This window comes from Bombina bombina, chromosome 6, assembly GCF_027579735.1.
Source record: "Bombina bombina isolate aBomBom1 chromosome 6, aBomBom1.pri, whole genome shotgun sequence".
NCBI lineage: Eukaryota > Metazoa > Chordata > Amphibia > Anura > Bombinatoridae > Bombina > Bombina bombina.
In genome coordinates, this window is record NC_069504.1 from 812,677,611 (window position 1) to 812,703,151 (window position 25,541).

Sequence of the window (25,541 nt, forward strand, 5' to 3'; positions counted from 1 at the left end):
TTGACAGACTTGCATTTTAGGCAATCAGGGCTGACTCTTGGGTAACTCCACGGCCGTGAGCACAATGTTTATCTACATGGCACACATGGGCTAAAGCCCTCTAGCTGTGAAAAACTGTCAGATGCATTCAGATAAAAGGCGGCCTTCAATGGCTTAGAGCCTCCCTAGGTTTAGCTTTCAACAAAGAATACCAAGAGAACAAAGAGCATTTGATGATAAAAGTAAATTGAAAAGTTGTTTAAAATTACATGCTCTATCTGAATCATGAAAGTTTATTTTTGACTAGCCGGTCCCTTTTTTTAAAGGCTAAAAATGGCTTTAGCACAGCGGAGTGAATTGGAGCAGCATAAATCATATTTGCTGGGTGTATCATTATAAAACTGATCTGTTTTAAAGGGTATGCTAACAAATGGTTAAAAAAAACGTAATTATCTCTGCATCACGCATTATTATTTATTGTTTTTCAGATGTGTGTGTCATATTCTCAGCAATTTACTCACCTGGGAAATATCACTGAGACTACGAAGTGAGTAGTGCTTTATCTTCTGGAATCAACTTACACATTTTCTTATTCGTTCTATTGCTTCACCCTAACCTGCCCTGATTTTTTTCCCATGCTTCTAAAATACTGCACGTTTTTAATCATATTGATGAAAGATCTAAAAGCATAGAAAGTACATGCTGAATTGTAGATCCTGTGCTCCCATTAAAGGGACAGTAATTCTCTGTTGATTTGAGTGTGACGCTGAAGCCAGGCACCACTCTCCTATGGTAAAGCACATGACTCGCTGGCTGTATTAAGCACCTGCATTTCAAAGATGAAAAAAGCTGAAATAAAAAATAAAGTCGATTTTTTTTCAAGATAAAAGGAATACTTAACCCCCGTTTTTTATTTAATGATTCAGATTTCTAATTTACTCCTATAATCAATTTTTCTTCGTTCTCCTGCTATCTTTTATTTTAAAAGCAGGAATTTAAAGCTTAGGAGACAGCCCCTTTTTTGTTTCAGAACCTGGGTTTTGCTAAATGTAGCCACCAATACGCATGGGCTGGCTCCTAAGCTTTACATTCCTGCTTTTTTAAATAAAGATAGCAAGAGAACAAAGAAAAATTGATAATAGGAGTAAATGAGAAAGTTGCCTAAAATTGCATGCTCTATCTGAATCATGAAAGAAAAAAAAATGTGGGCTTAGTATCCCTTTAATTGTTCCAGTTAAATAAGTGAAAGGCTTTAAATGTAACAACTGTCTGGCTCACATTTCAAATCTCACCTGTCTTGTTAATGCAGAGGCTGCAGATCCTAACAATTCTCCTTGTGGCTATCAAATGCTGCAAACGGACACTGTTTCTTCCTATCTCGCTCATTGATATAGTTCCAGCGGCTCTTGTGTGCGAGTACACACTATGTTCTCCCCAGTGAAAAGTTTTACTACAACTGTTAATTCCTCTGATCCTGTAGAGGACACAGTATATTTCCTTTTTTTTTACGCAACAATGTCCAAGGAAGTAGATACACTGTGCTCTTTGAGTCAAGGGTCAACATTTAAATGGACAGTAAATTTAAAATTGCACATTCTATGTAAACCATGACAGTTTAGACAGCATTCCAATTTTACTTATTATCAAATTTGCTTTGTTCTCTTGGTATGCTTAGTTGATGAGTAGACCTAGGTAGGATCAGTAGTGTGCATGTGCATTTACTCTCTATAGCAGCAATGTTTTCAACAATGTTTGTAGCATTTATACATAATTGTAAACACTGCTGGCCTAGAAAGGTAAAGACACGTACACATTTCTAAACCCACTAAGGTTCACTTTTAACACTTTTCGCTTTTTTTTTTTTTTTTATCTGCCATTTATTTAAATTTTGTTTACAAAGTTATGACTAAGTGTCTGTGATAGGCTTGAAACGCGTAAGATCTGTATTTCTGTGGTGTATTTTAATTTACTATGGAATAATTGATATTTTTAATTCACAAATTTTATGAGTGCTGTTGTTATATTTTTGTTCTTTCTTTTTTCTTTCTTTTTTCTTTCTTTTTTCTTTCTTTTTTCTTTCTTTTTTCTTTCTTTTTTTTTTTTTTTTCTTTCTTTCGCTATTTAACTAATCATGTTTACTCTAATTTTTGCTAGGTATGAAAAGTTAGCTGAGGAATGCATGAAGTACATTAATATAGTCAAGCAGGCTCACTCACGAGGTCTCCCTGTACCTCGCTGTCATTATGAAGAGAGGACTGTCAGCATTGTCAAGTGAGGAGTGTGTGCTGGGTATCCCTGTGTAAAAGCGTTTACACTTATGTTGGTGAATTCCCGTGTCCATGTATTATTTCATCGCTTTCTGCTGTGATTGCATGTAGCGTGTACTTCTCTCTCTTGTACTGTGGCTTCCCTCCTGGGCTGTTCCTTTATCTTTCTGTTATGATATGTCCTTGGGTGTCTTTGTATCAGTGTTATATTTCAGGTGTAGTGTGAATTTTCGTTTTTAACTAAATGAAATTTATATGAACAATTTTGTGCCAACAGGATGTTTCCAGAATTAAGCAGCACAGACCTTGTTCTTTATGTGACCAGAGGAGTTAATTTTCCTGCTCCAACAGGTCTGCTTCTGTAAATATTTCTCGATTTTAATTATTTTAATACTTTGCCCAATTTGTTCTTAAAGTTAACTTTTCAGTTCTGTGCGTTAAAGTGACAGTCAAGTCCAAAAAAAAAAAACTTTCATGATTCAGATAGGGCATGTAATTTTAAACAACTTTCCAATTTACTTTTATCACCAATTTTGCTTTGTTCTCTTGGTATTCTTAGTTGAATGCTAAACCTAGGAGGTTCATATGCTAATTTCTTAGACCTTGAAGGCCGCCTCTAATCTAAATGCATTTTGATAGTTTTTCACCACTAGAGGGCATTAGTTCATGTATTTCATATAGATAACATTGAGCTCATGCACGTGAATTTACCATGGAGATTGGCTAAAATGCAAGTCTGTCAAAAGAACTGAAATAAGGGGGCAGTCTGCTGAGGCTTAGATACAGGGTAATTACAGAGGTAAAACGTGTATAATTATAACTGTGTTGGGAAACTGGGGAATTGGTAATTAAGGGATTATCTTTCTTTTAAAACAACAAAAATTCTGGTGTTGACTGTCCCTTTAAGGTACATTTAACATTAGGGATCTATTTACATATGATATACATCAATTAATAAGTACCTGGTGCTAGCACATTAGTTTCTTGAAGATGTATTTGTTGTGATGTGCATGTAAACAGGGTGGCCATGCATAAAACTCAAAATTTGTGTATCATTATTCAGAACAGAGTAGATTTGAAATAAATCAAATTGATTTAACCCCTTAATGACCACAGCACTTTTCCATTTTCTGTCCGTTTGGGACCAAGGCTATTTTTACATTTTTGAGGTGTTTGTGTTTAGCTGTAATTTTCCTCTTACTCATTTACTGTACCCACACATATTATATACCGTTTTTCTCGCCATTAAATGGACTTTCTAAAGATACCATTATTATCATCATATCTTATAATTTACTATAATTTTTTTTTTATAAAATATGGGGAAAAATGGAAAAAAAAACACTTTTTCTAACTTTGACCACCAAAATCTGTTACATATCTATAACCACCAAAAAACACCCATGCTAAATAGTTTCTAAATTTTGTCCTGAGTTTAGAAATACCCAATGTTTACATGTTCTTTGCTTTTTTGTAAACTATAGGGCCATAAATACAAGTAGCACTTTGCTATTTCCAAACCATTTCTTTTCAAAATTAGCGCTAGTTACATTAGAACACTGATATCTTTCAGGAATCTCTGAATATCCATTTTAGTAGACAACCCAAAGTATTGATCTAGGCCCATTTTGGTATATTTCATGCCACCATTTCACCGCCAAATGCGATCAAATACAAAAAATCGTTCACTTTTTCACAAACTTTTGGTTTCTAACTTAAATTATTTACAAACAGCTTGTGCAATTATGGCATAAATGGTTGTAAATTCTTTTCTGGGATCCCCTTTGTTCAGAAATAGCAGACATATATGACTTTGGCGTTGCTTTTTGGTAATTAGAAGGCTGCTAAATGCCACTGCGCACCACACGTGTATTATGCCCAGCAGTGAAGGGGTTAATTAGGGAGCATGTAGGGAGCTTTTTGGGGTAGTTTTAGCTTTAGTGTAGTGTAGTAGACAACCCCAAGTATTGATCTAGGCCAATTTTGGTATATTTCATGCCACCATTTCACCGCCAAATGCGATCAAACTAAAAAAAACGTTACATTTTTCTCAATTTTAGGTTTCTCACTGAAATTATTTACAAACAGCTTTTGCAATTATGGCAAAAATGGTTGTAAATGCTTCTCTGGGATCCCCTTTGTTCAGAAATAGCAGACATATATGGCTTTGGCATTGCTTTTTGGTAATTAGAAGGCCTCTAAATGCCGCTGCGCATCACATGTGTATTATGGCTAGCAGTGAAGGGGTTAATTATGTAGCTTGTAGGGAGCTTGCAAGGTTAATTTTATCTTTAGTGTAGAGCTCAGCCTCCCACCTGAAACATCAGACCCCCTGATCCCTCCCAAACAGCTCTCTTCCCTCCCCCACCCCACAATTGTCCCCGCCATCTTAAGTACTGGCAGAAACTCTGCCAGTAGTAAAATAAAAGGTATTTGGCCTTTTTTTTTTTTTTAAAGCATATTTACATATGCTGATGTGTAGGATCCCCCCTTAGACCCCAACCTCACTGATCCCCCACCAAACAGCTCTCTAACCCTTCCCCTCTGCCTTAATGGGCGCCATCTTGGGTACTGGCAGCTGTCTGCCAGTACCCAGTTTAGTAAAAAATTTGCCTTTTTTTTAAAAAAAATGCCCTTTTCTGTAGTGTAGCTTCCCCCCCCCCCACCAAGACCAACCCCTTCCAGATCCCTTAGATTAAATTTTTAATGCTTAAAAAATTATTCATTTTTTTACTTTTAACTTTATTTTTTTTCTGTAGTGTAGCGGTTCCCACCCGCTCCCGCCCCGTGCATGCGCCCGCCCACCACCCCCCGTGCACGCGCGCGCTCCCGTGCGCGCCCCCGTAGGTTCCGCCCACGATCCCGCCCCCCTCCACTCCACACAGAGCATTGATGGCCGCCCACCCGCCTCCCACGTAAGCTCCCACCCACCAACGATACCAGCCATCGATGTCCGGTGCAGAGAGGGCCACAGAGTGGCTCTCTCTGCATCGGATGGCAAAGGGGGGTTATTGCAGGATGCCTCCATATCGAGGCATCACTGCAATAACCGGAAAGCAGCTGGAAGCGAGCAGGATCGCTTCCAGCTGCTTTCCAGACCAAGGACGTACGCCACGCGTCCTCGGTCATTAACTGTATTTTTTTTGAGGACGTGTGGCGTACGTCCTTGGTCGTTAAGGGGTTAAATCACAATTTAAAGGGACAGTCTACACCAGAATTTTTATTGTTTAAAAAGATAGATAATCCCTTTATTACCCATTCCCCAGTTTTGCATATCCAACACAGATATATATTAATGTATGTTTTACCTCTGTGATTACCTTGTATCTAAGCCCTTATCTCAGTGCTTTTGACAGACATGCAGTTTAACAAATCAGTGCAGACTCCTAAATAACTCCACGGGAGTGAGCACAATTATCTATATGACACACACAAACTAGTACTGTCTAACTTCGAAAAACTTTCGAAATGCTCTGAGTTAAGAGGAGGTTTTCAACGGTTTAGAAATCAGATTGAGCCTACCTAGGTTTAGCTTTTCAAAAATACCACCAAGTGAACAAAGCAAATGTAATGATAAAAGTAATTTTGAAAGTTGTTTACAATGTTATGTCCTATCTGAATTATGAAAGTTTAATTTTTACTAGACTGTCCCTTTAAATCACTGGTTAGTAAGACTCTATTTAAATCTTGGTTTTCTACTTAAAGTGATGGTAAACGACGCTGACTACTTTACAAAAATCAAAATCTATATGTGTGTGTGTATATGTGTGTGTGTGTATGTGTATATGTGTGTGTGTATGTGTATATGTGTGTGTGTATGTGTATATGTGTGTGTGTATGTGTATATGTGTGTGTGTATATGTGTGTGTGTGTATGTGTGTGTGTGTATGTGTGTGTGTGTATGTGTGTGTGTGTGTGTATGTATGTGTATATGTGTGTGTGTATATTTATGTGTGTATGTGTGTGTATGTGTGTGTGTGTGTGTGTGTGTGTATATGTGTGTGTGTGTGTGTGTGTGTGTGTGTGTATATGTGTGTGTGTGTGTGTGTGTGTGTGTGTATATATATATATGTATATATATATATATATATATATTATAATCTCAAAATAACAAGAGTATTACATTGAGCGATGATACTTTTTTATTGGACTAACTATACATTTATAAGATGACAAGCTTTCGGAAGAATGTCTTCCTTTTTCAAGTCTGAAGCAATACTGACCAATTTGATGGAATTTAGAGATTATATCTTAAAACATAGGATGGCTAAAAAGGCAGACAGTTTTACAGAGGTCTGAATGCAAAGAGAGTAGGGGTTGTCTTAAATATCATGCGGGGGGGGGTCAGTATATGCTTTGTGTATAACCTTATATCTCTCCTGTCTGTTATCCTTTTCTAACACGGTCTGCCTCTGTCTCCTAAAACCCCCTCATGATTTTTACGTCACCCCTTCCTCCCCCTGCATTCAGACCTCTGTGTAACACTTTCTGTCTTTTTAGCCATCCTATGTTTTAAGATATAATCTCTAAATTCCATCAAATTGGTCAGTATTGCTTCAGACTTGAAAAAGGAAGACATTCTTCCGAATGCTTTTCATCTTTTAGTGCAATAAAACCGTATCATTGCGGGGGTGGAGCTAACTGAGATGGAGAGCGGACGCACATCTGTGGAGCTCTGGGAGATAATAGTGATTTTCTCGGTAGCAAGTGTTGTGACTTATACCACATCTGGAGCAACTCTATAAGCCCTGGGGCAAAATGATCTGTGTATGGCTCACGCACAAAAAGACCGGCTACCAGCCATCAGGCTTTCAAGCAGTGAGGCCATTTTCTGTGAAGTAGCTCAGACATCAGCATACTACAGAGCAAACCGGAGCGGATTAGAGTAACTTCTACCGCCGACACCTACATTGATACACCGTCTGCGACACATATTTGATCAGGTCGGAGCTCCGATAGCAATCTTCTGCTGGCATCTATACTGTAATGGGTACCAACAGCAAAGGCCATACAATCTCATCATGGCGCAACACTAAACATCATACCTGCTCCTACACTGAGCTTGAGGGGCCCTTTACACATAGAGATAACCTTATATAACAGCTCAGATACAATAGGATCCCAGCAATACACAGCCCACAGTGAACAGCCTTGCAATATGCGTAAGTGACATAAGAGCTACAGCCCACTATAAAACCATAAAGGACCCACTGGAGGGTCTAGATCGGCAATTATGTAAATGCTTCAATGACCTTTGTCAGACACTACAGTTAGAGGTAGCAGTAATACAGCCAAGCACAAAACAGTGTGTGGAAGAAGGGAATCCACAGAGTGATATTCATGTATGTTGCCCTCAAGCACCCACTGACCCATCAACAGGAGTCTCTGCTGAGTTACTTAGCGATACCGAGACCTTGCAGAGATATATCCACTTTCACTATCCGGCTTTGTTCACACTGGAGGACTGCGGACCGGCTGATCATCTGCCTCCACAACTTAGTGAACCAGCTTTCTATTTCCCTAAGCAAGCTTTAGATACACAGATGAAGGAAGACTTTAGATGGCTAGATACATAAAGAGTCATGCTTCATCTACCTTGGATCCTCAGATGCAAATTCTCACAAAACACTATGCGGACTGTTAGGTTGAGAACTGGAGTGGGTTAATAAGCGGCAGTCCAGCAGAATCTCACAGCGTACTTTGTGGATCTCCACATTTTCTATGTGAACTGCTATAACTCGACCTATGCTTTGAAAGGGTCGGTGCCCAGCATGACGATGTTGTGATCTGAGGAATGGGACACTGAGAACACTTAAAGGGATACTAAAGCTAACTTTTTTCTTTCATGATTCAGATAGAGTGTGCAATTTTAAGCAACTTTCTAATTTACTCCTATTAACAATTTTTCTTCGTTCTCTTGCTTGCTTTATTTGAAAAAGAAGGCATCTAAGCTAAGGAGCCAGCTAATTTTTGGTTCAGCCCCTGGACAGCACTTGTTTCTTTCATGTAATTAGCAAGAGTCCATGAGCTAGTGACGTATGGGATATACATTCCTACCAGGAGGGGCAAAGTTTCCCAAACCTTAAAATGCCTATAAATACACCCCTCGCCACACCCACAATTCAGTTTTACAAACTTTGCCTCCTATGGAGGTGGTGAAGTAAGTTTGTGCTAGATTCTACGTTGATATGCGCTCCACAGCAGGTTGGAGCCCGGTTTTCCTCTCAGCGTGCAGTGAATGTCAGAGGGATGTGAGGAGAGTATTGCCTGTTTGAATTCAATGATCTCCTTCTACAGGGGTCTATTTCATAGGTTCTCTGTTATCGGTCGTAGAGATTCATCTCTTACCTCCCTTTTCAGATCGACGATATACTCTTATATATATATATACCATTACCTCTGCTGATTTTCGTTTCAGTACTGGTTTGGCTTTCTACAAACATGTAGATGAGTGTCCTGGGGTAAGTAAGTCTTATTTTCTGTGACACTCTAAGCTATGGTTGGGCACTTTTTTAATAAAGTTCTAAATATATGTATTCAAACATTTATTTGCCTTGACTCAGGATGTTCAACATTCCTTATTTTCAGACAGTCAGTTTCATATTTGGGATAATGCACTTGAATCAAATATTTTTCTTACCTTAAAAATTTGACTTTTTTCCCTGTGGGCTGTTAAGCTCGCGGGGGCTGAAAATGCTTCATTTTATTGCGTCATTCTTGGCGCGGACTTTTTTGGCGCAAAAAAATCTTTTCTGTTTCCGGCGTCATACGTGTCGCCGGAAGTTGTGTCATTTTTTGACGTTCTTTTGCGCCAAAAATGTCGGCGTTCTGGACGTGGCGTCATTTTTGGCGCCAAAAGCATTTAGGTGCCAAATAATGTGGGCGTCTTATTTGGTGCTAAAAAAATATGGGCGTCGCTTTTGTCTCCACATTATTTAAGTCTCATTTTTTCTTTGCTTCTGGTTGCTAGAAGCTTGTTCCTTGGCATTTTTTCCCATTCCTGAAACTGTCATTTAAGGAATTTGATCAATTTTGCTTTATATGTTGTTTTTTCTCTTACATATTGCAAGATGTCTCACGTTGCATCTGAGTCAGAAGATACTTCAGGAAAATCGCTGTCTGGTGCTGGAACTACCAAAGCTAAGTGTATCTGCTGTAAACTTTTGGTAGCTATTCCTCCAGCTGTTGTTTGTATTAATTGTCATGACAAACTTGTTAATGCAGATAATATTTCCTTTAGTAATGTACCATTACCTGTTGCAGTTCCATCAACATCGAATGTTCCTGATAACATAAGAGATTTTGTTTCTGAATCCAACAAGAAGGCTATGTCTGTTATTCCTCCTTCTAGTAAACATAAAAAAATCTTTTAAAACTTCTCTTTATACAGATGAATTTTTAAATGAACATCATCATTCTGATTCTAATGACTCTTCTGGTTCAGAGGATTCTGTCTCAGAGGTTGATGCTGATAAATCTTCATATTTATTTAAAATGGAATTTATTCGTTCTTTACTTAAAGAAGTACTAATTGCTTTAGAAATTGAGGATTCTGGTCCTCTTGATACTAAATCTAAACGTTTAGATAAGGTCTTTAAATCTCCTGTGGTTATTCCAGAAGTTTTTCCTGTTCCTGGTGCTATTTCTGAAGTAATTTCCAGAGAATGGAATAATTTGGGTAATTCATTTACTCCTTCTAAACGTTTTAAGCAATTATATCCTGTGCCGTCTGACAGATTAGAATTTTGGGACAAAATCCCTAAAGTTGATGGGGCTATTTCTACCCTTGCTAAACGTACTACTATTCCTACGTCAGATGGTACTTCGTTTAAGGATCCTTTAGATAGGAAAATTGAATCCTTTCTAAGAAAAGCTTATCTGTGTTCAGGTAATCTTCTTAGACCTGCTATATCATTGGCTGATGTTGCTGCAGCTTCAACTTTTTGGTTGGAAACTTTAGCGCAACAAGTAACAGATCATGATTCTCATAATATTATTCTTCTTCTTCAACATGCTAATAATTTTATCTGTGATGCCATTTTTTGATATTATCAGAGTTGATGTCAGGTTTATGTCTCTAGCTATTTTAGCTAGAAGAGCTTTATGGCTTAAAACTTGGAATGCTGATATGTCTTCTAAATCGACTCTACTTTCCATTTCTTTCCAGGGTAACAAATTATTTGGTTCTCAGTTGGATTCTGTTATCTCAACTGTTACTGGTGGGAAAGGAACTTTTTTACCACAGGATAAAAAATCTAAGGGTAAAAACAGGGCTAATAATCGTTTTCGTTCCTTTCGTTTCAACAAAGAACAAAAACCTGATCCTTCATCCTCAGGAGCAGTTTCAGTTTGGAAACCATCTCCAGTCTGGAATAAATCCAAGCCTTCTAGAAAAGCAAAGCCAGCTTCTAAGTCCACATGAAGGTGCGGCCCTCATTCCAGCTCAGCTGGTAGGGGGCAGGTTATGTTTTTTCAAAGAAATTTGGATCAATTCTGTTCACAATCTTTGGATTCAGAACATTGTTTCAGAAGGGTACAGAATTGGTTTCAAGATAAGACCTCCTGCAAAGAGATTTTTTCTTTCCCGTGTCCCAGTAAATCCAGTGAAAGCTCAAGCATTTCTGAAATGTGTTTCAGATCTAGAGTTGGCTGGAGTAATTATGCCAGTTCCAGTTCTGGAACAGGGGCTGGGGTTTTATTCGAATCTCTTCATTGTACCAAAGAAGGAGAATTCCTTCAGACCAGTTCTGGATCTAAAAATATTGAATCGTTATGTAAGGATACCAACGTTCAAAATGGTAACTGTAAGGACTATCTTGCCTTTTGTTCAGCAAGGGCATTATATGTCCACAATAGATTTACAGGATGCATATCTGCATATTCCGATTCATCCAGATCATTATCAGTTCCTGAGATTCTCTTTTCTGGACAAGCATTACCAGTTTGTGGCTCTGCCGTTTGGCCTAGCTACAGCTCCAAGAATTTTTACAAAGGTTCTCGGTGCCCTTCTGTCTGTAATCAGAGAACAGGGTATTGTGGTATTTCCTTATTTGGACGATATCTTGGTACTTGCTCAGTCTTTACATTTAGCAGAATCTCATACGAATCGACTTGTGTTGTTTCTTCAAGATCATGGTTGGAGGATCAATTCACTAAAAAGTTCATTAATTCCTCAGACAAGGGTAACCTTTCTGGGTTTCCAGATAGATTCAGTGTCCATGACTCTGTCTTTGACAGACAAGAGACGTCTAAAATTGATTTCAGCTTGTCGAAACCTTCAGTCACAATCATTCCCTTCGGTAGCCTTATGCATGGAAATTCTAGGTCTTATGACTGCTGCATCGGACGCGATCCCCTTTGCTCGTTTTCACATGCGACCTCTTCAGCTCTGTATGCTGAATCAATGGTGCAGGGATTACACAAAGATATCTCAATTAATATCTTTAAAACCGATTGTACGACACTCTCTAACGTGGTGGACAGATCACCATCGTTTAATTCAGGGGGCTTCTTTTGTTCTTCCGACCTGGACTGTAATTTCAACAGATTCAAGTCTTACAGGTTGGGGAGCTGTGTGGGGATCTCTGACGGCACAAGGAGTTTGGGAACCTCAGGAGGTGAGATTACCGATCAATATTTTGGAACTCCGTGCAATTTTCAGAGCTCTTCAGTCTTGGCCTCTTCTGAAGAGAGAATCGTTCATTTGTTTTCAGACAGACAATGTCACAACTGTGGCATACATCAATCATCAAGGAGGGACTCACAGTCCTCTGGCTATGAAAGAAGTATCTCGAATTCTGGTTTGGGCGGAATCCAGCTCCTGTCTAATCTCTGCGGTTCATTTCCCAGGTATAGACAATTGGGAAGCGGATTATCTCAGTCGCCAAACGTTGCATCCGGGCGAATGGTCTCTTCACCCAGAGGTATTTCTTCAGATTGTTCAAATGTGGGAGCTTCCAGAAATAGATCTGATGGCGTCTCATCTAAAAAAGAAACTTCCCAGGTATCTGTCCAGATCCCGGGATCCTCAGGCGGAAGCAGTGGATGCATTATCACTTCCTTGGAAGAATCATCCTGCCTATATCTTTCCGCCTCTAGTTCTTCTTCCAAGAGTAATCTCCAAGATTCTGAAGGAATGCTCGTTTGTTCTGCTGGTAGCTCCGGCATGGCCTCACAGGTTTTGGTATGCGGATCTTGTCCGGATGGCCTCTTGCCATCCGTGGACTCTTCCGCTAAGACCAGACCTTCTGTTGCAAGGTCCTTTTTTCCATCAGGATCTCAAATCCTTAAATTTAAAGGTATGGAGATTGAACGCTTGATTCTTGGTCAAAGAGGTTTCTCTGACTCTGTGATTAATACTATGTTACAGGCTCGTAAATCTGTATCTAGAGAGATATATTATAGAGTCTGGAAGACTTATATTTCTTGGTGTCTTTCTCATCATTTTTCTTGGCATTCTTTTAGAATTTCGAGAATTTTACAGTTTCTTCAGGATGGTTTAGATAAAGGTTTATCCGCAAGTTCTTTGAAAGGACAAATCTCTGCTCTTTCTGTTCTTTTTCACAGAAAGATTGCTAATCTTCCTGATATTCATTGTTTTGTACAAGCTTCGGTTCGTATAAAACCTGTCATTAAGTCAATTTCTCCTCCTTGGAGTTTGAATTTGGTTCTGGGGGCTCTTCAAGCTCTTCCTTTTGAACCCATGCATTCATTGGACATTAAATTACTTTCTTGGAAAGTTTTGTTCCTTTTGGCGATCTCTTCTGCCAGAAGAGTCTCTGAATTATCCGCTCTTTCTTGTGAGTCTCCTTTTCTGATTTTTCATCAGGATAAGGCGGTGTTGCGAACTTCTTTTGAATTTTTACCTAAGGTTGTGAATTCCAACAACATTAGTAGAGAAATTGTGGTTCCCTCATTATGCCCTAATCCTAAGAATTCTAAGGAGAAATCGTTGCATTCTTTGGATGTTGTTAGAGCTTTGAAATATTATGTTGAAGCTACTAAGTCTTTCCGAAAGACTTCTAGTCTATTTGTTATCTTTTCCGGTTCTAGAAAAGGCCAGAATGCTTCTGCCATTTCTTTGGCATCTTGGTTGAAATCTTTAATTCATCATGCCTATGTCGAGTCGGGTAAAACTCCGCCTCAAAGGATTACAGCTCGTTCTACTAGGTCAGTTTCTACTTCCTGGGCGTTTAGGAATGAAGCTTCGGTTGATCAGATTTGCAAAGCAGCAACTTGGTCCTCTTTGCATACTTTTACTAAATTCTACCATTTTGATGTATTTTCTTCTTCTGAAGCAGTTTTTGGTAGAAAAGTACTTCAGGCAGCGGTTTCAGTTTGAATCTTCTGTTTATGTTTTTCATTAAACTTTATTTTGGGTGTGGATTATTTTCAGCAGGAATTGGCTGTCTTTATTTTATCCCTCCCTCTCTAGTGACTCTTGCGTGGAAAGATCCACATCTTGGGTAGTCATTATCCCATATGTCACTAGCTCATGGACTCTTGCTAATTACATGAAAGAAAACATAATTTATGTAAGAACTTACCTGATAAATTCATTTCTTTCATATTAGCAAGAGTCCATGAGGCCCGCCCTTTTTTGTGGTGGTTATGATTTTTTTGTATAAAGCACAATTATTCCAATTCCTTTATTTTATATGCTTTCGCACTTTTTTCTTATCACCCCACTTCTTGGCTATTCGTTAAACTGAATTGTGGGTGTGGTGAGGGGTGTATTTATAGGCATTTTAAGGTTTGGGAAACTTTGCCCCTCCTGGTAGGAATGTATATCCCATACGTCACTAGCTCATGGACTCTTGCTAATATGAAAGAAATGAATTTATCAGGTAAGTTCTTACATAAATTATGTTTTTTTGGTGCTGTCCAATCAGCTAGGACAACCCAGGCTGTGATGGGCCGGCTTCTAAACTTACATTCTTGCTTTTCAAATAAAGATAACAAGAGAACGAAGAAAAATTGATAATAAGAGCAAATTAGAAAGTTGCTTAAAATGGCATTCTCTATCTGAATCAGGAAATAAAAAAATTAGGTTCAGTGTCCCTTTAAACTAATTAATAGACATACCTAAGTTATTAAAGACATCTAGAACCTAAGCATAGAACCATTATAACATTACTAGTCAACAATAAATATCCTGACCTCTTTTAATACTGACATTTAGTTAAGCATTCAGGATTGTATGACTTATGCCAACTAGGAGCTCACTATTTATTTTCACTTTTTTATTGTTGTACTATTAGAAATGACCATACCATACCATATAGAAAAGGTTCTAATATTTGAAAATACTACATGAGCTTGTAGATCAGCTGAGTGACATTCTAAGTGTCTATTTAATGTACAGTTAGTTAAAAATAAATGAGGAACCATTTATTTTACATTTCATAAGCTTTATGCCTACTATCTATATTTCACATATTAGTTACAATAGCAGAATATATGCTCTGTATATATGTTGGTATGTATATGTGTGTGTGTGTGTATATATATATATATATATATATATATATATATATATATGTATATGTTTATCAGTATTCCCTCTAAGGTCAGTTTTGTATGTGGTCCAGCAGTGAACCAGTTCACTTTTTTATTGTTGTACTATTAGAAATGACCATACCATACCATATAGAAAAGGTTCTAATATTTGAAAATACTACATGAGCTTGTAGATCAGCTGAGTGACATTCTAAGTGTCTATTTAATGTACAGTTAGTTAAAAATAAATGAGGAACCATTTATTTTACATTTCATAAGCTTTATGCCTACTATCTATATTTCACATATTAGTTACAATAGCAGAATATATGCTCTGTATATATGTTGGTATGTATATGTGTGTGTGTGTGTATATATATATATATATATATATATATATATATATATATGTATATGTTTATCAGTATTCCCTCTAAGGTCAGTTTTGTATGTGGTCCAGCAGTGAACCAGTTAATAAGAGAACCATAGCTTGCAATCTGCATTGTGCAGTATTTGCTAATTGCAGGGTGTGGTTACCTAATTAACTGTTTTACTGCTGGGCTGCACACAAAACTGGCCTTAGAGGGAACACTGATGTGTATATGTATTTAATACCCAGTACGCTGTTGATGGGCTCACTGTCACTTTCCAAAATAATTCATAGGAGGGACGATTATGTTCAAGGAATATATTTCTCATCCGATTTATTGTAACTTAGTGACATCCTCAATTTAGTCTTCGGCATCCGCTATGGTCCTGCTCCTTATTCAATAGAATATAGGCATAAATGTTCCCCCACTAGGAATAAGCAATTTTTTATTTTACCTTGATCCTAATCAATAAAATGTTTGTTGCACCGTCAGCGGCCGAGACAGCAAGACGCATATAATAATCATTAGACATTCACTTTCATCTTTGAGGATTAGGGCTAAGACCTATTACTACTTTCCAGCTTTCAAGCAGACTCAAGCTCTAACTAAAAATACATATAGGTTCAGGAAAGCTTATCGGAGACCATAAGCACAACACAGTACGAATGCTAAGTTACATTATCACTATGACACACCGACATTTTATTGCCCTCTACTTTCAGCTATAAAAATAAACTGTTCTTCCTTAGCTCCCAGACAATGCTTCTCCTTATGTAATACTCTTAACAGATCTATAAGCAAACATTTATCATATTCACTTGTAATATAATGGAAGCGATATATAAATAACCTCCTCCTCCTATATTAAGGTCCAAAAGTATGTTGCACCATTGATCCAGGAACCAAACATCGACTCTCAGACAACAGTTTATACTATAGCATGCATTAACTACATTTCAGATTATACACACTTGAAAATATTCCTTAGAAGTTCCTATACAGTAACTATTTCCTTATAAACTATCTTCTACTGCCGAATTGTATAAGGTTAATTACACAATTACCATATAATCACCAACCCTAGATATTTAGGGCTTATATTGGTTTAGTCTTTATTGTTTATGATGCCAATCTTAGCTACACTAGTTTATTATAAGCAGTGTTTACCCGCTGATATAATCTCACAGATATCATTGGACCCCATCAGGGTCACGTGTGACTATCATATATTGCTCATCTTTTCGTAAACAAAAGGCCCATAAGCGGCCAGCCAAACAGTCGTTTACAAATTGCTATAATTATTATAAAATAGAGGTTTCAGAAATCCATATTATACCATCCATCCTTTCTCTTACTTATAACATTGTTTATTGTTAATCTGGAATTATGCCATTTATGTTTCATGGTATGTATTGTACATTTACTTTATTGCAAAACCTCAATAAAAGCATATTTAAAAAAATAAAATAAATGTATCATTGCTCAATATGATACTCTTGTTATTTTGATATCTAAATCTCTGGACTAGCACAGCTACTCCAATCACTCAAATATTCCTCCGTCTTCTGTAAAGTGTCATACTTCAGTGATGTGACGTGCAGAGTGAGTTGTACTGCCCTGCATGTCATTATAGATTGGAGTTAACCTAATTGATAGATAGGCTTCGTAAGAGATTTTCACTCAGTGCGCACTCACGATAACACCATTTTCCACGTATGCTCAAAACTCTTACATATATCAAAAGAGTAAACTCTGAATAAAGAGATTCAATGTTTACTTCATTGAATGCCGTGACAGCATTGTTCTTTTGAGCTTGATAACACTGCATTACCAAAGAATTTATGTTAGTAAGTTTAAAATATAAATAGAAATGCCTCCCTCTTAGTAGTTACAATCTTTCTGGCTATATTCCAAGTAAACCTGAATCTTAGTAACTACTATTCGGTGTTTACTTGGACGTCACTTTGTGTTGCTCCAGACCGCTTTCACGCATGTGTGAAAGTCACACCACCGCGCATATGGATGTAAGAATATTATTGAACAATTCTATCGCATATTGAAAATTTTGCGCATGTGTGTATCGCGCTATGTACTTTTACATAGCATTTAGGCTGCCAATTGACACGCAATTTGATTGGATGTCAATGAAAAGCTGTAAAAAAAAAAAAATTACTATCGAGTGGGGCCGGAGGGCGAACGGTGCTTAGAACATACTACAGAGCTATATTGTAATTAATAGAAGGTACAAGATAAAGAAAATGTGAATAATGTTTATTTATAATCTGCTTTCATTTGTCACTTACTAGTTTAGCATCGTTTACCCTCACTTTAAATGTTTAAATTTTTATAATAATAACTTTTCAAATTATTTTTCAGTTATATTCGAGAATAACTGATTTAGTTATATACCATTAGAACTACATAGATAATTATGAGATTATTGGGAGGTGAGCTTTCTCTAGTTTAATAGGTAAATCATTCATATTTGATCAACTTTCCAGCTGTACATTATTGGAAGAAGAAATAATCTTTACCTTTAATAATAACAATTTAAATAGTTTTATTTAACTAAAACAATAACATATAGAAAGACCAGCAACATAAAGGGTACGTCACTGGTCGTTAAGAGGTTAAATACTTTTTCCTTTCTTTCATGATTGTACCACAGGCGTGAGCTGCCAGTAGCATTTCCTCAAAGTTATGCAGCAGGCAGCTTGTGAGTTGTATACAAAGAGAGAAGCGCTCTACCAGGAACGAACAACAGCTCAGTGGCTTGTTCTATGGCGATTTACCACCCGGAAGCAGCCTCTTTTAGACCAGTGTGCTTTTCACAGAAGAAAACTTTCCTGAAGTATATCAGTCTGATCCCGCCAAATAAGGTCAGTCCAGCCCCGAAATACCAGGCAATTCTCCTCTGAACAAGGAACATGACAACCCCAGACGATCGTTTCGGCCTCCTATGGGCCTCGTCAGTGAGGTGCAGCCACATTCCTCTAAGCACACTGGGCAAGGAGTCCACGTCTGGTTTCCCCCATCACCCATAGGGAGACTTCCCCAGGGTCATAATAATTTGCATACAAAGAGAGAAGCGCTCTACCAGGAACGAACAACAGCTCAGTGGCTTGTTCTATGGCGATTTACCACCCGGAAGCAGCCTCTTTTAGACCAGTGTGCTTTTCACAGAAGAAAACTTTCCTGAAGTATATCAGTCTGATCCCGCCAAGTAAGGTCAGTCCAGCCCCGAAATACCAGGCAATTCTCCTCTGAACAAGGAACATGACAACCCCAGACGATCGTTTCGGCCTCCTATGGGCCTCGTCAGTGAGGTGCAGCCACATTCCTCTAAGCACACTGGGCAAGGAGTCCACGTCTGGTTTCCCCCATCACCCATAGGGAGACTTCCCCAGGGTCATAATAATTTGCATACAAAGAGAGAAGCGCTCTACCAGGAACGAACAACAGCTCAGTGGCTTGTTCTATGGCGATTTACCACCCGGAAGCAGCCTCTTTTAGACCAGTGTGCTTTTCACAGAAGAAAACTTTCCTGAAGTATATCAGTCTGATCCCGCCAAGTAAGGTCAGTCCAGCCCCGAAATACCAGGCAATTCTCCTCTGAACAAGGAACATGACAACCCCAGACGATCGTTTCGGCCTCCTATGGGCCTCGTCAGTGAGGTGCAGCCACATTCCTCTAAGCACACTGGGCAAGGAGTCCACGTCTGGTTTCCCCCATCACCCATAGGGAGACTTCCCCAGGGTCATAATAATTTGCATACAAAGAGAGAAGCGCTCTACCAGGAACGAACAACAGCTCAGTGGCTTGTTCTATGGCGATTTACCACCCGGAAGCAGCCTCTTTTAGACCAGTGTGCTTTTCACAGAAGAAAACTTTCCTGAAGTATATCAGTCTGATCCCGCCAAGTAAGGTCAGTCCAGCCCCGAAATACCAGGCAATTCTCCTCTGAACAAGGAACATGACAACCCCAGACGATCGTTTCGGCCTCCTATGGGCCTCGTCAGTGAGGTGCAGCCACATTCCTCTAAGCACACTGGGCAAGGAGTCCACGTCTGGTTTCCCCCATCACCCATAGGGAGACTTCCCCAGGGTCATAATAATTTGCATACAAAGAGAGAAGCGCTCTACCAGGAATGAACAACAGCTCAGTGGCTTGTTCTATGGCGATTTACCACCCGGAAGCAGCCTCTTTTAGACCAGTGTGCTTTTCGCAGAAGAAAACTTTCCTGAAGTATATCAGTCTGATCCCGCCAAGTAAGGTCAGTCCAGCCCCGAAATACCAGGCAATTCTCCTCTGAACAAGGAACATGACAACCCCAGACGATCGTTTCGGCCTCCTATGGGCCTCGTCAGTGAGGTGCAGCCACATTCCTCTAAGCACACTGGGCAAGGAGTCCACGTCTGGTTTCCCCCATCACCCATAGGGAGACTTCCCCAGGGTCATAATAATTTGCATACAAAGAGAGAAGCGCTCTACCAGGAACGAACAACAGCTCAGTGGCTTGTTCTATGGCGATTTACCACCCGGAAGCAGCCTCTTTTAGACCAGTGTGCTTTTCACAGAAGAAAACTTTCCTGAAGTATATCAGTCTGATCCCGCCAAGTAAGGTCAGTCCAGCCCCGAAATACCAGGCAATTCTCCTCTGAACAAGGAACATGACAACCCCAGACGATCGTTTCGGCCTCCTATGGGCCTCGTCAGTGAGGTGCAGCCACATTCCTCTAAGCACACTGGGCAAGGAGTCCACGTCTGGTTTCCCCCATCACCCATAGGGAGACTTCCCCAGGGTCATAATAATTTGCATACAAAGAGAGAAGCGCTCTACCAGGAACGAACAACAGCTCAGTGGCTTGTTCTATGGCGATTTACCACCCGGAAGCAGCCTCTTTTAGACCAGTGTGCTTTTCACAGAAGAAAACTTTCCTGAAGTATATCAGTCTGATCCCGCCAAGTAAGGTCAGTCCAGCCCCGAAATACCAGGCAATTCTCCTCTGAACAAGGAACATGACAACCCCAGACGATCGTTTCGGCCTCCTATGGGCCTCGTCAGTGAGGTGCAGCCACATTCCTCTAAGCACACTGGGCAAGGAGTCCACGTCTGGTTTCCCCCATCACCCATAGGGAGACTTCCCCAGGGTCATAATAATTTGCATACAAAGAGAGAAGCGCTCTACCAGGAACGAACAACAGCTCAGTGGCTTGTTCTATGGCGATTTACCACCCGGAAGCAGCCTCTTTTAGACCAGTGTGCTTTTCACAGAAGAAAACTTTCCTGAAGTATATCAGTCTGATCCCGCCAAGTAAGGTCAGTCCAGCCCCGAAATACCAGGCAATTCTCCTCTGAACAAGGAACATGACAACCCCAGACGATCGTTTCGGCCTCCTATGGGCCTCGTCAGTGAGGTGCAGCCACATTCCTCTAAGCACACTGGGCAAGGAGTCCACGTCTGGTTTCCCCCATCACCCATAGGGAGACTTCCCCAGGGTCATAATAATTTGCATACAAAGAGAGAAGCGCTCTACCAGGAACGAACAACAGCTCAGTGGCTTGTTCTATGGCGATTTACCACCCAGAAGCAGCCTCTTTTTTTTTATATAAGCTTGTGAGTTGTACTAGGAGGGTATGATCGGGTCATTATTGTTTATTCTGTCTAGTCATTACAAAAAAAATATATAGACTATTTGTCACCAAATATATTTTTCTTTTGAGTGAAGGGCAATTAAACTCAAAGTTTAATATTTTTCTGTGAATTAGTGATCCCCCCCACACCATTCCTCTCTAGTCATTTGCTCTCTTAATCATAGTTAGAACTCACAAGTAAGATGATCATTAAAGTGATAGTAAATCATAGCTTTTGTGAAACGCTAAGATTTACCAATGCAGCAAATAAAAGTGGACTTTCAGTCATGAAGTATAAAATAATTCATGCTAAGAGTTTTTATTTGTCTGCAGCGTTTGCCGCGCTGAGCGCCTCAGGCAGCCAACGGCAAAATGCTATTTTATCACTGAGGTGATTTTAGCGAAATAGTGTGCTAGCTATCAGGCATAATGCTAGCTGGCCTGCACAGCTATTGGCTAAGAGGTGGAAATGCCACCTCACAGCAAAATCACGTTTTGTCGTGGGCTGAGAAGCTCATTGCGGCGAAGCTTCAGACAAATAAAGGAACTTTCAGTATGCAGTATTTTATACTTTGACTGAAAGTCCCCTTTATTTGTAACACTGGAAAATCCTAGCGTTTCCCAAACCCTAGGATTCACTATCACTGCTGGAAAAAGAAGCACAGTTTAAATAACATGGAACATTAAGAACTAAATTAAACAGCTTACCAATATGATGAATATTATGTACCTATTTTCTATTATTTAATAATGCTCAAATGAAATGATCAGTTCGGCAAAGCTTTCAAAGATTAATTCATAAGGATTATGAATATTTCTTTCATGTAATTAACAAGAGTCCATGAGCTAGTGACGTATGGGATATACATTCCTACCAGGAGGGGCAAAGTTTCCCAAACCTTAAAATGCCTATAAATACACCCCTCACCACACCCACAAATCAGTTTTACAAACTTTGCCTCCAAGGGAGGTGGTGAAGTAAGTTTGTGCTAGATTCTACGTTGATATGCGCTCCGCAGCAAGTTGGAGCCCGGTTTTCCTCTCAGCGTGCAGTGAATGTCAGAGGGATGTGAGGAGAGTATTGCCTATTGAATGCAGTGATCTCCTTCTACGGGGTCTATTTCATAAGGTTCTCTGTTATCGGTCGTAGAGATTCATCTCTTACCTCCCTTTTCAGATCGACGATATACTCTTATATTTACCATTTCCTCTACTGATTCTCGTTTCAGTACTGGTTTGGCTTTCTACAAACATGTAGATGAGTGTCCTGGGGTAAGTAAGTCTTATTTTCTGTGACACTCTAAGCTATGGTTGGGCACTTTATTTATAAAGTTCTAAATATATGTATTCAAACATTTATTTGCCTTGACTCAGAATGTTCAACTTTCCTTATTTCCAGACAGTCAGTTTCATATTTGGGATTATGCTTTAAATTATCATATTTTGTCTTACCTCAAAAATTTGACTTTTTTCCCTGTGGGCTGTTAGGCTCGCGGGGGCTGAAAATGCTTCATTTTATTGCGTCATTTTTGGCGCGGATTTTTTTGGCGCAAAAATTCATTTTCGTTTCCGGCGTCATACGTGTCGCCGGAAGTTGCGTCATTTTTTGACGTTATTTTGCGCCAAAAATGTCGGCGTTCCGGATGTGGCGTCATTTTTGGCGCCAAAAGCATTTAGGCGCCAAATAATGTGGGCGTCTTATTTGGCGCTAAAAAATATGGGCGTCGCTTTTGTCTCCACATTATTTCAGTCTCATTTTCATTTGCTTCTGGTTGCTAGAAGCTTGATGTTTGGCATTTTTTTCCCATTCCTGAAACTGTCTTATAAGGAATTTGATTTATTTTGCTTTATATGTTGTTTTTTCTCTTACATATTGCAAGATGTCTCACGTTGCATCTGAGCCAGAAGATACTACAGGAAAACCACTGCCTGCTGGATCTACCAAAGCTAAGTGTATCTGCTGTAAACTTTTGGTAGCTATTTCTCCAGCTGTTGTTTGTATTAATTGTCATGACAAACTTGTTAAAGCAGATAATATTTCCTTTAGTGATGTACCATTGCCTGTTGCAGTTCCCTCAACATCTAAGGTGCAGAATGTTCCTGATAACATAAGAGATTTTGTTTCTGAATCCATAAGAAGGCTTTGTCTGTTATTTCTCCTTCTAGTAAACGTAAAAAGTCTTTTAAATCTTCTCTCTCTACAGATGAATTTTTAAATGAACACCATCATTCTGATTCTTTGGACTCTTCTAGTTCAGAGGATTCTGTCTCAGAGATTGATGCTGATAAATCTTCATATTTATTTAAGATGGAATTTATTCGCTCTTTACTTAAAGAAGTACTAATTGCTTTAGAAATAGAGGATTCTAGTCCTCTTGATACTAATTCTATACGTTTGGATAAGGTTTTTAAAGCTCCTGCGGTTATTCCAGAAGTCTTTCCTGTTCCTAATGCTATTTCTGCAGTAATTGCTAAGGAATGGGATAAATTGGGTAATTCATTTACTCCTTCTAAACGTTTTAAGCAATTATATCCTGTTCCGCCTGACAGGTTAGAATTTTGGGACAAAATCCCTAAAGTTGATGGGGCTATTTCTACCCTTGCTAAACGTACTACCATTCCTACGTCAGATGGTACCTCGTTTAAGGATCCTTTAGATAGAAAAATTGAATCTTTTCTAAGAAAAGCTTATCTATGTTCAGGTAATCTTCTTAGACCTGCTATATCATTGGCTGATGTTGCTGCAGCTTCAACTTTTTGGTTGGAAACTCTAGCGCAACAAGTAACAAATCGTGATTCTCATGATATTATTATTCTTCTCCAGCATGCTAATAATTTCATCTGTGATGCCATTTTTGATATTATTAGAGTTGATGTTAGATTTATGTCTCTGGCTATCTTAGCCAGAAGAGCTTTATGGCTTAAGACTTGGAATGCTGATATGGCTTCTAAATCAACTCTACTTTCCATTTCTTTCCAGGGAAACAAATTATTTGGTTCTCAGTTGGATTCTATTATTTCAACTGTTACTGGTGGGAAAGGAACTTTTTTACCACAGGATAAAAAATCTAAAGGTAAAAACAGGGCTAACAATCGTTTTCGTTCCTTTCGTTTCAACAAAGAACAAAAGCCTGATCCTTCGTCCTCAGGAGCAGTTTCAGTTTGGAAACCATCTCCAGTCTGGAATAAATCCAAGCCTGCTAGAAAGGCAAAGCCTGCTTCTAAGTTCACATGAAGGTACGGCCCTCATTCCAGTTCAGCTGGTAGGGGGCAGGTTACGTTTTTTCAAAGAAATTTGGATCAAATCTGTTCACAATCTTTGGATTCAGAACATTGTTTCAGAAGGGTACAGAATTGGTTTCAAGATGAGACCTCCTGCAAAGAGATTTTTTCTTTCCCATGTCCCAGTAAATCCAGTGAAAGCTCAAGCATTTCTGAATTGTGTTTCAGATCTAGAGTTGGCTGGAGTAATTATGCCAGTTCCAGTTCCGGAACAGGGGATGGGGTTTTATTCAAATCTCTTCATTGTACCAAAGAAGGAGAATTCCTTCAGACCAGTTCTGGATCTAAAATTATTGAATCGTTATGTAAGGATACCAACGTTCAAGATGGTAACTGTAAGGACTATATTGCCTTTTGTTCAGCAAGGGAATTATATGTCCACAATAGATTTACAGGATGCATATCTGCATATTCCGATTCATCCAGATCATTATCAGTTCCTGAGATTCTCTTTTCTAGACAAGCATTACCAATTTGTGGCTCTACCGTTTGGCCTTGCTACAGCTCCAAGAATTTTCACAAAGATTCTCGGTGCCCTTCTGTCTGTAATCAGAGAACAGGGTATTGTGGTATTTCCTTATTTGGACGATATCTTGGTACTTGCTCCGTCTTTACATTTAGCAGAGTCTCATACGAATCGACTTGTGTTGTTTCTTCAAGATCATGGTTGGAGGATCAATTTACCAAAAAGTTCTTTGATTCCTCAAACAAGGGTAACCTTTCTGGGTTTCCAGATAGATTCAGTGTCCATGACTCTGTCTTTAACAGACAAGAGACGTCTAAAATTGATTACAGCTTGTCGAAACCTTCAGTCACAATCATTCCCTTCGGTAGCCTTATGCATGGAAATTCTAGGTCTTATGACTGCTGCATCGGACGCGATCCCCTTTGCTCGTTTTCACATGCGACCTCTTCAGCTCTGTATGCTGAACCAATGGTGCAGGGATTACACGAAGATATCTCAATTAATATCTTTAAAACCGATTGTTCGACACTCTCTAACGTGGTGGACAAATCACCATCGTTTAATTCAGGGGGCTTCTTTTGTTCTTCCGACCTGGACTGTAATTTCAACAGATGCAAGTCTCACAGGTTGGGGAGCTGTGTGGGGATCTCTGACGGCACAAGGAGTTTGGGAATCTCAGGAGGTGAGATTACCGATCAATATTTTGGAACTCCGTGCAATTTTCAGAGCTCTTCAGTTTTGGCCTCTTCTGAAGAGAGAATCGTTCATTTGTTTTCAGACAGACAATGTCACAACTGTGGCATACATCAATCATCAAGGAGGGACTCACAGTCCTCTGGCTATGAAAGAAGTATCTCGAATTTTGGTTTGGGCGGAATCCAGCTCCTGTCTAATCTCTGCGGTTCATATCCCAGGTGTAGACAATTGGGAAGCGGATTATCTCAGTCGCCAAACGTTGCATCCGGGCGAATGGTCTCTTCACCCAGAGGTATTTCTTCAGATTGTTCAATTGTGGGGGCTCCCAGAGATAGATCTGATGGC

The 25,541-nt window shown here is 39.2% G+C and overlaps 1 protein-coding gene across 1 annotated transcript in view; it reads left to right on the top strand.

Moving 5' to 3' along the window:
- CC2D1A (coiled-coil and C2 domain containing 1A) overlaps positions 1-25,541 on the top strand; it is a 259,462-nt gene that overhangs the window by 142,449 nt on the left and 91,472 nt on the right. The window contains exons 17-19 of the mRNA XM_053718166.1: positions 468-526; positions 2,134-2,250; positions 2,524-2,597. Of these exons, the coding sequence (XP_053574141.1) occupies positions 468-526; positions 2,134-2,250; positions 2,524-2,597 (250 nt within the window). The remainder of the gene's footprint in view (positions 1-467; positions 527-2,133; positions 2,251-2,523; positions 2,598-25,541) is intronic.